Source organism: Etheostoma spectabile, chromosome 4 (genome assembly GCF_008692095.1).
Source record: "Etheostoma spectabile isolate EspeVRDwgs_2016 chromosome 4, UIUC_Espe_1.0, whole genome shotgun sequence".
NCBI lineage: Eukaryota > Metazoa > Chordata > Actinopteri > Perciformes > Percidae > Etheostoma > Etheostoma spectabile.
The window spans coordinates 30,643,677-30,658,929 of NC_045736.1; the positions used below are offsets into that span (position 1 = coordinate 30,643,677).

Consider the following 15,253-nt stretch of genomic DNA (forward strand, 5'->3'; position numbering starts at 1 on the left):
TTTCAGTCTACATCTAATGCACTCAACAGTGATGAATAATATTCACATGATGTTCCCTGTTTACAACCCACTGGTCCAAAAGATCATGGCCTTTTAACCTAGATTTGAATGCAGGCTTCGTGCAAACTCTATTTCTCTCTTCCCTGCACAGGCTTAAATCTGCAGATCACATCCTGAAGGAAGAGATGCATGAAATGTACCCAGAAAAACACTTGGCTACTGAATGATTTATGAACAAGATCAATTAGTTAACTAATTTCAACAATCCGTGTGCTAATTCTCTTCTGGGGAGTCATAATTAAATTCATATTGCATGCATAGGTATTTTAAGTCATCTGATGAAATGCAGTGCCAACCCTGCAGGCTGCTTACCACACACTTTATCGCTGAGCTTATCCCGCTCTCTCTGCCGCCGTGCTCGGCTCGAGTCCGTCTTTGTAAACAGGTTGCTCGATATCAACAGAAGTGTATATGCGGTGTATGTGTGGCTGGCTGGCTGACTACCAACGCAGCCTCCTCTCAAGGCTCTGTCAGTAGTGGGCTCCAGGTGCATGCTGGGGCCTCCTGTCTGTCTGCCTGGCTGACCTACTGGCACCCACCATATGTGCCCTTCTCAACACCTTCTGTCACTTCACACAGCACGCCATGTACACTGGTGGTCCCTGTCTGACTCTCTGTCTCTCAACCTTTTTATTGTTCAGCCCACGTCTGTGTATCGCTCTCATGCATTCATAGCTGCATTTTGCCGCCTTGTTTTATTTTCAATGTGTATGTGTGTGTATGTATGTATGTATGCATGTATGTGTGTACATGTACATGTATTATATATATATATATATATATATGTATATATGTGTGTGTGTGTTTTTGTAGCCTGTCTATTCGGGGTGGGGGAAATTTTGAGATGTACTGATATATAAATATATATATACATTTACTAAAAGTAAAAGTAAACTGTTAACTTTGCCATACTTATTCTTTATACGCTAATAACGTCATGCAATGAATCTAATGTATAAGTGGAATTATTGGTCTTTTATATACCAGAACTGCACCTACATAAAAATATATAAAAGCTGCATGTAAGTAACTGTGAACAGAACCTCTCTAGCTGTTTCTAATAGAGCACACAATGGACTAGCTTTATTCTCGTTCCGTAACATAAAGTCACATAAATCTAAATGACCCTGCATGAGGTATAGGCAGATAATCTACCAATCATTGCCCTGAATGTGCCATTGCACCACATATAATGTGTAGTTTTTTTCACTGGTGACACCGTGTCAACAGTGTAGTAGCCACATTTGGCTGGCTGTTGCATTAACACGTTCTGGCAGTCCCACCTGGCTCTGCACCATGGCTTTTCACACCACGGCCCAGTGGAGAGGCAAAGACCCTGGTAGCCTGGTTACAGTGGACCTTGGCAATTTGGACAATAATTAAGTCATAAATCTTCCCTGGACCATATGAAAAGGCTGCACCTGATTGCACCACACACACACAGAGTAATGTGGTTCGCTTCCACAATCAGCCAGTTCACCTGATAAGGAACCCATTCAGTCCCTCTGCTTCTGGATAACATTAGCAGGCTCACCTTGAGTTAATGAAATGCCTAAACAAATGTGTCCTCTGGAATCTAATCTACCCAGCCACTATACAAACCAATACTGCAGACACAGAGTATATGGACATTGAATTCATCTTCTGGGCAATGCTGAATTCTCTCATAGAATACAGATAGTTTACATTCAGGTCAGAGATAATCTGCCTTCTCTGTCCTGAAACTGATGATGCAGCACATATCTACAGTAAAATAGCAAATAACTGCTTGTCATATTATTAGTTAGCTATTATGTGTTTGGGAACTACACTATCTACACAGGCTTGGACGTGCAGTCTGTTTGTAAGTTCATACTTAGCTTGTTCCAACGAAGGTTTGTGCTAATTCTTTTATGAATAGCCAAATTAAAACGGGTTGTACCATGCAAACTGGTTCTTATGTAGATATTAGCTTTTAGTAAATATTTACACTCCGTAACTGCCAGATGTAACTGTAACATATTTAACTGAACCAACTGATAATGAATACTATGTGGAACACACATTTATTTATGTACTTAATTGTATGCAGACATATAAAAAAAGGAACTTCGGAAGGAGTCTACGTTTAAGTAACTCAGTAACGAATATCTGGTGCAAGCCCATGTGCAAATGAAACGCCTGCTGAAGTGTGTGTGTGCAATATGTGGACACTTAAGAAATATACTGTGTGTGCTCTTGTGTGTGGTTGTAGCCCGTCTATTAGGGGTGGGGGAAAAAAATCAATATAGCATAGTATAACGATATTTCTGTGGCATATTCAGTATATATACAGTAAAAAAGACCAGACCACTCTCACAACCATATTGAATAAACAGGCCATCAGGAAAAGTAAACTTGTCATATCGGACCCCACCCATAATCTCAATAACCATCTGTTACCTTCAGGGAAGAGAATCCGTACCCTTCCCCTACAATCCAAAAAAGACATGTCCACCTTTGTGCCAGCATCCATCACACTGTAGAACAAACAATAACCACCCCCCCCTCTATAAATCCAGACTTCTACCTATTCTCCTTACCCACCCCTCTACTCCTACCCTCAGGTTTTTTTTTAGTTTCTTTTAGTATTTAGCATTGATTTATTCTCTGGTATAATTAATACGGACTTTGTATTGTTGTATATTGTGATTGAATGTGCTTGACCACAAATGAAGTTCCTTCATATGGGAAAAATAAAGTTCTTTTGATTTGATTTGATTTGATTTGAATACTATATCGATACACACATGCCAAGTATCAATCTAGTTTTATGTGTTGGTCGGTTTATCTGCTTGACATTCCCATTTTGCAGCAAAAGAATTTAACAGCAAAGTTTTATCTTTTCAGATAAAACAGATGTTGACAAAGTTTCCTTTTGGGGACAAAATTTGAAATTGGGAAAAAGGTAATAAATTGCAGTATATTGCAGAGTACTGTTTAAAATCCCAATAATATCGTATTGTGACATAAGTATCGTGATGACATTGTATCGTGAGGCCACCCCTAATGTCTAGGTGTCTCGGACTGTGTGAAGACAAAATGGCAGGATGTAGTACTGTAAAGTCCATTATGACAAAATGACATACTGCCACTCAGCTGTCAGAAAGGTTTGATTAAACTTCAGGGTGGGAATGTGGTCTCAGAAACAATTTTCACTTCATTCAATAATAATGAATATAGGCCAAGTACAGAACGTGGGAAAGGAGGGCGACAAAGTGGGAATTGGTCTAGAGTGGTAGAGTGGTTTGAAAGGGTAAATGTTAGCTCTCAGATGATGTAGGCACTTCAGCGGCTTCTTCAAGCCCAGAAGGTTTTATCAGGGAACTCACTGAAACCTGTGAACTGACTGTTACTCTACGATAGTCTCACTAACCAGTCAGTCACCTTGCCAGCAGTTTCTAGGCTGCAAAGTAATGTAGTGACGCCCAGTCTTGCCCAGGGCAGCGGGCCTAACGATGCACACCTGTTTTCACCCGTTCTGATTGAGCAGGTGATCTGCACCACCATCACAAACAGAACTATTAAAATAAAAAATAATTAAAATTAAAAAATTAAAAAAAATTACACAAAAGTACACAGCTTAAACAAGCCTACATTCACTCATTTATATAACCTGACTTAAAGTAACTATATGTACCTTTTACATGTTTCTGAAACTGTGTAATGTTCCATCTGATGATCATAAATGACCTGTAACAGCAAACGAGACTAACAGTGAAAAGAACGCTTATATTGTTTTTATTAATACCTTTGCTCAGGTCATATTTTTCCTGCAAAGTTACAAAGACTGTGTTGTGCACCCAGCAAGTAAAAGCAGATTTCTTTATATTGTCGTAATTGTATTTGCATTTCATTTTAGAAGTTATCTGCTGTAGTTATGGCTGATACTTGGGCAGGGCCATTACAGAAAAGATGTAAATTAAACGAAGAACAGCTAAAAGCTAAAAGGGAAGGTGACAGATGACAGTCTGTCAACAGATGGAGATAATTACGGGATTATAAATGATTCAAAATCATCCCCGCATTGGTCCTCAGTTATGTAATATGTCATTCATAAAATAACTTGTAATGCGTGATGTGGTTGTACGCCAGTAGCCTACGTTAAATGACGTCCCCCTTCCATTTTTTGGACGTATTATTATTATATTTGTGTTGGCCTATTTTCTTTTTCCTTGAGTTTTATGAAATGCACAATGTTAATCTAAGTTATTATGTTGCTACAACAAACTCGTAATGCTCGGCTTGTGACACAGTTTAGCTCATGATGCATCCAGGCTAAGTTACCGTTTGCAACACTTGAAATGCAACAATGCATCTGCAACTTATCCTCTTATTGAAAGTGAGTGATTTTCTGTCAGAGCAAAACATTCATCATTCTATATGACACAATATTATACAGTTGGTATTACAGCACAGTAAAGACCTTACGACAGCTGGTGTGGTAAAAACACTACACACCTTTGTCCAAAATGGCCGCTAGAATCAACACAAACTGAAAGTTACATTTGAAGAAACAGATTGACTGATGCACTGGACTAAAATCCTTTTTAAGACACAAAAAAACTGCTAATGTTGGGAATCAGGACCTCTGTAAAAGATTTGAAAGCAAAAGTACAAAACGTTGTTCAAGGCGTGAACTCTTGATCCTAAAACAAGTTAAGCCTGCAGGGTAAGATCCTTTCATTTATTTCCAGTAAAAGGCAAACTTTTTAATTCAATTTCAGTTGCAACGTTGTTAAATATAGGCTCTAATAGGTTGATTTAATATGAAATATTTAATAAAATTTGTAATGCGTCAGTGCAATAATACATTTGTTGCCCGGTGGTGGTGGACTTGTTGGACCGTGAGAACACAGCCTTTCTCTTTCATTACTTGAAACAACTTTTTGAAAAGGTCGACATTGTGATATTTGCACAAATCCAAAAACCTGTTGATAGCCAAGGATTTTAGAATGTTTAAAAAATAGGTGTTTTTCACCCTCTTTTCTTTTGAGCATGGCACTCTACCCCAGCTTTGCAACAACCACAGTAACGCACAGAGCTGACCAGACAAGAGGTCGTAAACTGTTGCAAACTGCAGTCATAACGCTAATTGAGACGCATAATCAAAATTCCCTGTATCCATGTGCAAAGAATGCTTATAATAATCCGAATAATACCGGCATGTCCCACATGTCTTAATCGGAAAACTCTATATTTAGAAATATGCTGTTTGCATGATATGTGTCATAACTGGAATAATAGTGTAATATTAATGTGCATGGTCATCACTATCATACCTACTGTTTTCACCTTCAGTCCCTGACAGAAAGCACCAGATTTGCAGCTCTCTGTCTCACTCCCGCTGCTCATTTAATGCCATGCAAAGATTTTATAGACAGCTCAAAGCCAAAGTAGATGGCTTACTTGTGACTCATTATTATAAAAAGGCTTAGAGGGCATTTCAAGGCTTCTGCGTATTCAATACAATAAGTTTTGGGAATTAGTCATATGCTTATAAAATGGGCTCATGCTCCATTCAGCACGGCATCTCCTTTTTGTGTGGCATTACAGTGTGTAATCAAGCGCTACAGTTTCCAGGGCAATCACGTCCTTTATCGCAGAGAAACTGTCGCCAACCACCTACGAAGTGGGAGGATATGCCCTGTGGGTAATAGAGTGTGGTGGGTGCTTGATTGGGTATGGTGAGTGAAACGTTTTGCTCACATCTCCAGCTCCTCTCCTCCCCTGCACTTAACACCAACAAGTCATAGCTGAGGACAGCCATCCACACAAGAAATGGGACACACGTTCACGCCACTTGCTTTCAATTTAATTATTTATTCTTTCTTTCATGGAACTCTTCAGCCTCTGGCCCAATGCAAGCTTACAGAGGGAATGATTAACACACAAAACATCATACACTCTGTTTTCTTGTTTTTCCTCACCTAACTCATTCTGAGTGTAAAAGAGAGGCACAGAACTGCCTGAGGTAATTAGGGGTGACACGATGTTTATGTAACCTCCAAGCCTCACAAACCAGATGCAATTATGGGCTACTGGTCCCTGTGACCCCAGCCCAGTAGCGTAGCACCGCAAAACTGCAATCCCGCGTCCCTGGAGTGAGCCTGGTTTGCAGGGTGATGGGGGTAGGTGGAAGGGTGGATTGGGGGAGGCAAGCAAGAATTGAGTTCTTTTCACAGCTACTTGACGGGAGCTCTTGCTGCCTAATCCAAAGTGACGGGCACTTTAGCGGAGAGGGCGCAGAGCCCCCCAATTTCAGCCAGGACCCCACGGCAGGGGAAGCAGAGAAGCCAAGAGTTGGGGTGGCAGACTTATTGTGGCCCGGTGAGAAAAAATGGGGTAGGGGCCTCATTACAACGCTTAACTGCACTCACAGGCCCTCATTAACCCACCACACTAGTGACTCAAATCAAAACAGACAATAAAAAGAGGTTCGCCGTTTGAATGAAGGCCTCCATTTTAGTGTGACTTGGAGTTTCAGCATTGTAACTGAGTACTTTTTGGTGGTTCTAATACAAACAGATTTCCACAAACATTGAAGTTAGCTTCAATGGGTCAATTGTGTGGAAATCGTTTATGAAATCTGGTCATTGAACTTGCTATTTGACTGCTTCCATGCAGGCATCTGGACATCTGGGAATTCCAGAGGGAAGTAATGAGAGAGGGAAAGTGCAGTTAAACAAAACCCATTACGTCGGCTGTACTAAAAGCACAGTAACACAGTGCGTTAGGTAGCTCAGTCATAGAAGACGGCCCCCTCAGTGCAGAGGAATGGATGATGAGAGATGACAAGCACTTATGTATGTTGCTAATGGGATGCAAAGCCAGTGCAAAGATAAGGCCCGGCCTGATCCCGCCCCCTCCCATCAGTGCTTGGGGGAGAAAAGCTTGGCACGCCAAATGATGCGTTTCATAGAGACAATTAAAGAGCAAATCAATGCCGCTGCCTCTGTGAAATAATTAGAAATGCGGCCGACTTCCACTGCAACCACACAGTGGAAAGCACGCAAAGCTCCAGTAGCTGCAGGATAGATATTGAAGGAGATTTGAGATATCTTTCTAGAATCCTGCAGATTAAAAAGTTACCCCAGTCACCATGGAAACCAGTTTTTCATTAGGCCTCCCAACTGACTGGGGTACTGGTTTCTTTGAAGTAGTGTTTTACTTTACTTTACAAGGTAGCTCATACCAAGGGTGGGAATCACCAGAGGCCCCACAATATGATGGTATTAGAATTTTAAACATATTCTACAATATACTGCAATCTATTACCTTTTATTCAAACATCAAATTATGTCCCTAAAGGAAAACTTTATCAACATCTGTTTTATCTTTTATTGTTTTACAGATGATTGTATTATTCCAGTACCAACAAGTTCATTTCTCATGTGCAATTTATATAATAAAAGATCAATACTTTGTGTCTGTGTATCAATCCAGTGTTGCCACGGAAAATATTGCAATACTATGCTGTATCGATTCCCCCCCCCCACCCCTATCTTAGAAATAGTGTGTATATACCTATATACAGCACATCCACTTTATTATGCATATACTATGTATTATTCATTTTCTTTAATGTAGCACTCCAACAAAGTAGGTGGATAAAAATAGAGCTGTAGTCACTGAACAGTAGATGAAGTGGAGAGACAGTACCTAGCCTGCTCTCAGCTCCACCGTTTAAAAACACACTGGTCACACTATAAAGACCAGCAGGCCATCACATTCTGTCTGTCACATCAACGGCACTCTTCTTCTCATTTTAGAGCCCTTCATATGCACACATCACCATACAGGAGAGGGAAGGAACATAGTTAGTGGAGGTCTATGCACTGTGCATTATGTGCTCGTAGAGGAAAGAGTGTGATGTAGAGGTACTGTGGAGGACATAAGCGCCAGAGGAGCAACACGGGTATCCACATCGAAAAAACAAAAAAGATATGGAGGAGAGAAGAGATGAGAAGGGAAGAGAAAAGAACAGGAGAGACGAGATGAGAAAGGTGAAGAGAAGTATGGAGAGAAGAGAAGTGAAGAGCAGAGACATGAAGAAAGGAGAGAAGAGAAGTGAAGAGAAGTGAAGAAGAAACCACATAGGGAATATAAAGTGTAGAAAAAGACAGATGGGCCCACTTACCAGCCTGGTTAGTGGTAATGTTGACGGAGGAGTACTGAGGGGAGTAGGGGCTCTGATCCGACACCCCGTTGACAGCCTGCACCTCAAACGTGTACTGCGTGTGCGCCAACAAGTCACTGATGTAGACCCGGGGTTCTGTCAGGCCCAGCTGACGGGGCAAAAACTGAACGTTGTCCCCGCAGCGGGTGCAGCCTCCACGGCCTCCACCGCAGCTCTTGCAGATGATGTTGAAGACTACGTCCTCGCGGCCCCCCGAATCCCGGGGAGGCAACCACTCCAGCATCACAGAGGTTTCATTCACGCTGGAGATAACAGTCTGTGGAGCTGACGGGACAGCTGGGAAATGGAAGACAGAGATTGTGTAATTTAACCCTCCTGTTGTCCTTGGGGCAAATTTGACCCCTTTAAAAAATGTCTATATCTGAAATATGGGTTTCTCTTTACCACAAAAAAATGGATTGGATTCCTTACAACGCTCTCTGCAAATACAACTGATCACTTTCATTTCTGACTAAACTCATCTGTATGTTCCTCTGATCTTAACTATTAGACAAAATAATTCATATTAACTCAAATATTAGGTATAATTCTATATAAATGAGGGTTAATGACCATGAATTTCAAAAAGTAATGTACGACTAGTGGTAGTAAGGTGGAGTCAGTGAAAACTAAAAAAAAAGTCTAAATAAGGGAAAAATGTTTTTTCTGGTCAGTTTTTGATTCAGGAGGACAACACAAGGGTTAAACCATACACAGATACTTTGGGAAGTAAGCTCTTTTGATCAATATGTTCTGTAGAATTTATCACTATATGTGAACCCTTTCACATTGTCACAGTCATTTTTTCAAATTCAGTCAAATCTTTGGCAATAGCTGTTTTAAAATGTCTTGATAAATGGACAAAATGGCCCCAAAAAAGTATTAATCTATGGTAAAGATTGGTTAGTTATGTAAATGAACTAAATTCCCTTAAAAGTAGCATTGTGTCCTTGGAATTTTTTTCTAAAAATATGAAAAAAAGGAAAAGATAGGAAACATATGACAAAAATGGTTGTTACTCATATGAGCCATTACTGCAAGATTGTATTCCACAGCATTGTTCTAATTTTGTGATGGAAACTGTGTTGTGTGCCTGATGGCGCAGAGGGCATAATTACCAACTGTTCTTAAATAACACAGAGGAAGAGAAAAATCCACAAGCTCGCTAAGATACTATAGCGTCGTATAGACGTCTGAGCTAACTGCGTTCCAAGCTGGCAGCGCCTCATCCCTCGGGATGCCCATTTACACTCTCTCATTTTCCACGCTGGTGTCCACTCTGTCAAGTGTTTTCTTAACATCTATTCTTGACAAGTTTCTCATGAAGCATCGTCTAGAGTTACTGCTGTGGAGAGAGAAACCTACCGTTTCTCCTGTGGAGACATTCTTAGCAGCAAGGCATTACAGGGTGGAAACTTTCCACATGTTGCTACATGTTGACTGACAGGCCAAACAAACAAACAATGAGAACTGTTTATCTTTTACAGCCATGTGCACCTAATTATGGAAGTCGCAACCCTTCAGGACTAATGAGATAAACCGTTCCACCCCGCCCACAACATCCTAAATCTGAATCGATCACTTCTTACATTATTTAACCTCTTTTTAATTGGCAGCAATTAGCAGATCTCCGGCTCTGGAAGGAAGCCCGTTGGAGTGCCATTCTTGGTGTCTCTCATACATGGAAACATAACTCCTCCTTGGCATCTCCTTCCCGTGGGGGGGGAGGGAGGAGACGTTCTGATGGTCCCATTCCATCGCTTTAATCAGGTCGGAACCTGCTGCGCTTTATACGGGTGACGTGACGCTGCCGCTTTCTCATTCACAACAGCTGCTCGACTCCCAGAGCCGGGCTTATGCTAATCTTCTTTGTTGGAGACCATCAAATCTTTTCCCTCCTCTGTCCCTTTCAACAGGCAGAGAGGGAGAGGGAGGAAAAAACACTACCACAACGTTGAATGGAGATTTTTTTTTTCTCACTCACCCCGGTTTTGTTTTAGTTAGACCACACTCTATGCACTGATTCTCTGTCTTTTTCACAAACACACAACCCCTTCTCCATCTCGCTCAAATTGCCTCTCCTTGTTCATTCCCTTCCCTCACAGTTTACCCCTCCCACACTCCCTTTGGCTTTGGTCTATCCTTCCGCCTCTCCCTGTCTCTCTCAACCTCGGTGTCAGCCTCAAATTCAAATTCAAATTCAAACAGCTTCATTGGCATGACAAGAGAGAGTCTCGCCTCGGCTCATTCTCCGTGCCTGGCCCCTCACAAAGCCTCGTGCCCCGGCCCAGTAACCTCTGGTCTGGCTTGGAGTACGGGCTGTGTGATGTTGAGGAGGGGCAGCCGAGCGTTGTGTGTTGGGTCAGATCTGTGGACAGCCACACTATGGGCATGTCAGCGTCATGTTCGTGTGAGGGACAGCTCTGACAGGGATTCTCTGTTTGGAGTTACACAGACTACCACTGTCCTTTGATCCCTGGGCTCATCTGCTTGTGGGTGTGAAATGTGTATGTGTCAAAGAGTTCATATTTGAAATCAAAGGCTTTGGGGGGTATGTATTCATGTCTGTGTATGCTTTGTGAGTTTGTGCAGAATGCAAGCTAAAGTTCGCGTTCACAACCTTGGAACTATACGTACTTGTGCACGGCATCTGGAGAGGATCGGAGTCGGTGCGGTAGTATCCGTTGCGGCAAACACAGTTCATGGCGCCTTCACTGGTGGTGCGGCTGTTGATGGGACACTGCATGCAAGGCTCATCTTTTTGAGTCGGCTTGAAAAAGCCTGAAGGACACGCTGAAAAGACAGTGGAGGGTGCGTTTAGAATACACAACATTACAACCGCTTTATTTCAAATAGCACAGAGAAGGTAAATTCATTTTCATAGCAGCATGGCAGTTGTGTCTTTTTTTTTAATTAATCGCTTAATAATTGTTTTGGAGCAACAATCCAAAACCCAAAGATATTGAATTTATACAAACACAAAACAGAGAAATGGTCTGTTTAACCCTCTGTCAATCAACTAATACATTAATAACGGCTATCTATCTTTTCTGCACTGAAGGTGTGTTAACCTCACAATAGGCAGCAGGCGAAATGCAGTAGCACTACAAGTGACCAGAATTCAAAACAGCCCACACAACACACACGAATCCCAACATGTAAATATACATTCAGCGCAACCCGACATATGAACACACACCAGTGAAGTCTTACATGTGAGGCAACTCTCTGCAGATATGGCAACATGACAACACGTTGTAAGTTTTCTTTGAATATTCACCATGCTCTAGTTGTCTGAGAAATCTCTAGAGTGGCCATGCTTTCTGTTAAGAGCCTTTTTAAAAGGGTGGAAACCTGGGAGGAAAGTTACATTCACGTCAGAGTGCTGTTAAATTCTGTGTGGGATCTTACTGTGTGGTGTGCGGGTAAATCACACGCTGTACATGGGGTGAATCTGTTTGTGCGTTTCCAGAAGCATCCGTCATTGCAGCGATAAACAAACTACCAACTTAGCTGTCTGTGAAATCCCCTTATCCTCTTCTGAGTCACATACCGCCTAAACCTTTGCTAAAAAAATATATCTTGTTTTTTAGCATTTGCCCCTGCACCATGTCAAGAGCTTTTTTTTCCTATCTTGGGCCAAAGCAGCTACGGTTTTGCTTGAGGTAATCCAGCTCCCACCTGCTCCACCAAGAAAGGAGAAAAAACAGAGGTGTTGAGACCGAGGTGTTGGATGTACAGTAACATGAAACATTCACACACGGGACACACTGCATATCTGAAGTTAAAACCCCTCAGGTCTGTCAGCGCTGTTGTTTTTCTTTAGTAAGACTGTAAAAGCCAATAGGATGTACTGAGTCCGATGAAAGGAAACTAAATATAGCGATGTTTGGTTCTTCTCCTTCTCTCTCATTTTTGAGTTAAAGCTGCTAGGTTCAAAGAAATATTTTTTCAAAGACTACTTTTAAAGCTTATTTTGCCCTATTTTCTGTACTGTATATTTCTAAAAACTTACCATAACAGGACTGCAGTTTTCTACTTTGTCAAGTAATAAAAATACAGACTCTATTTTATTCTGAGGCTGTACAGGCAATTACAACTCAACTGTAGCATCTGGAATACGGAAACATCTGCAGCTGCAACTCCCATTTAAGGAGGGCCAAATCACAAGGCAGAATTAGTCCGGGTCCAATCCCAATGTTTATATTAGACAGACACATCACTGTACTCAGAGCCTACGGGCCAGGGATTAATGCTAGTTTTCCTTCTTGTAACTCAAAGTGCATTACTCAGCGCCATCACCTTATAAATCTGGCCATTACAAATAGTGATTCAAAAATTGTGCAGACACTTTTTTTTCTTTTTTTTAAGAAAGCAATGGACCGATCTAGCTCTCTCTTTCTCTCTCTCTCTATTGAAGGACATACTTAAAGTAGTGCAATGTGATCGACCAAGCCATATTGCTTGAGAGTAGACGGACCAAAAACAGCTTCACTACTACAGTTTGCCTAAAAGAAAGGCTGTTTTCATTAAATGCACATTATGTCAAACATCTTTGACTTCAGCACCAGAAAACAGAAGAGATGACATTTAAGCAAATGAGAATACTTCTATTCATGTAAAACGTAAAAGTGTGCCTTAAAGTTACAAAGAATTGTGTTATTGTGTGTGTGTGTGTGTGTGTGTGTGTGTGTGTGTGTGTGTGTGTGTGTGTGTGTGTGTGTGTATTATATATATATAGTGAATATAAAAAGCAGTGGCAGAAGGAGTTATTCCAAAATACAAACTAAACTACAGTAAGTAATTGTAAAGATCTCCTCACTATGTATTAGCTTTGACATGTTTTTCTTCTTCCATGATTGATGGGGGGGGGGGAAGGGTTTCGGGTACAGAGCGAAACATGAGGCCTGGACATTCACACTGCCAGTCAACAGGCTCCTGTGAATGAGGCCCAGGCAACAGCTACGTGGGGAATTGGGATCGAACCTCTGCGGCACAGTGAGGTGGTCTGTGGGAGTGCGGCGCTCCGAGGAGCAACACTAAAGGAAACAGTGTAGTAAAGGGGGGCAGGAGAGAGGGGAGATGGGAACAAAGAAACGGGAGGGGAGAGGTAGGGAAGGGCTGTGTTTCAGAGTTTCTCAGCCAAAGAATTCAGCGTATTACTGTGCACACGGTGAATGTATGGGCTGCCACAGAATGCAGACTGGGCACGACAGTCAGAACAATGACTTTAAAATCTGCATGGGGACCAAAATGAATGAATGCATTTGATTAGCACTAATAAAGCCCCATGATGCATTACTGCCACTGTGGTTGTATTTAATTATTCTGTGATAATTATTGGATGGCACATTGGTGGGTAATGCAATTTTTTTTATCACCATGCACCGAACAACCAAAGACACATTTTATTTTCCTGTTGGCCGACTTTCCCAGTTTTTTTCCTCAAGTCAAAATGTTGAATAGTTTATTCCATATCTTGCAAAATTTGGAGAACCTTAACTACACTTTGTGAAAAATAACCATGCTGTTAATGTTGTTAAACTGTATAGAATATCTAGGGCTGAATGATTAAAATATGTAAAATATTTAGTAGAATGTTTGATGTCACATTTGATTTATTTGATTTCTCTTAATTTTTATGTTTTAGTATATTTATATATATATATATATAATGTATTATATTATATTATTATTATATTATGTATATATATATATATATATATATTTTCATAGGATGAATGCTGGAATAATGTCACAGATTGTTTACAGAAATGTCCTATTATCAGTGGATCTTTCATTTAATTTGTATTACTTTTTTAACATGATCATAGAAGGTGCAATATGTAGCTAAAAAAAATGAAAATGGAATCATAATCTCAATATCTGTCAGGAAAGTCGCAATTAGATTGTTTCCCCAAATTGTTCAGCCGTTTTATAGCTCATTTTTGTGTCTACTGTTAAGTTAGATTAATAATTCCAGAATTCATTACAGAAAAGTAAAACAGTAAACATTTACCAGTGAAAAGAAATCTTGCTTTTTTGGCTTTTCTTGTCTTAACCTTTGTGACAAAGCTTTTCTCATCTGGAATACTTCAGAAAGTAAAATATGTACATGTATTTGTAAAAACCATCCTCTCCAGTTCAAGCGGACACAGTATTATGTGTCTTGGCATGCCTCTCTGCCCTGCCACGGTCATTACTTTGGGGAAATATTTGGGGAATTTCCACTTTATACCCAGATGACAGATTTGAAGAGTTGCAACGTTGTCTGGTGTCGGATGTAGAGAAGCAGAGACGTGGGGAGCAGTGATTAAAAAACAGATCAGAGCTGTAATTCCCTACCTCCCTGCCTGCCCAGATTGCTGCTGTTGAGCTGTTTGATCACCATCCTGGCAGTCTGGTTCAACATGCTTTTTTTTCTGGGATGTTTCCTCTAACTTTAGATATCCTTCTGGCGAAAAAAGTTAATTACTGCAAGAATATTCATTGACAACAGCTCCTCTGTGGTTCCTGCCTTCTACACAAAACAAAAAACAGACACAACGCTATTAATATCTTAAATATCATCAAGCAACCATGCCACGTTTTGCTGTCAGATCCCGGGGGGACTGGGAACAAGGATTCTGGAACTGGGACAAACAATGAAATGTGGCAATAAGTCAAGAACAAAGGGCCAAACAGAAAAGCTTTAAGAGAATTTATAAACACTTCAGCCTCGATTTAGTAGTAGCCGTGTCAAAAAGGTCCAGATCACCTCAAATTGGTTCCAGAGACACAGCAGGCACATTCACTCTTAAATCTAATATTTGAAAGAAAGAAAAAAAAAATCATAACTTCTACCAGCGGGGTGAGATAGTTTTGCTTCCCAATGTTGTTTGATCGTTAAAAAACAAGTATTACATTACTTTAATCTCACACTTAAAACTCAATCTGAATAATACCTCCCCCTCCCCACACACACACACACACACACACATACACACACACACACAC

The 15,253-nt window shown here is 40.8% G+C and overlaps 1 protein-coding gene across 5 annotated transcripts in view; it reads right to left on the bottom strand.

Moving 5' to 3' along the window:
* The window catches only part of ephb2b (eph receptor B2b), a 131,295-nt gene that overhangs the window by 27,007 nt on the left and 89,035 nt on the right, over positions 1-15,253 (bottom strand). For all 5 annotated transcript variants that reach the window (XM_032513529.1, XM_032513527.1, XM_032513528.1 and 2 more), the window contains exons 4-5: positions 10,895-11,050; positions 8,219-8,554 (exon numbers count right to left, since the gene is read on the bottom strand). In XM_032513529.1, the coding sequence (XP_032369420.1) occupies positions 8,219-8,554; positions 10,895-11,050 (492 nt within the window). The remainder of the gene's footprint in view (positions 1-8,218; positions 8,555-10,894; positions 11,051-15,253) is intronic.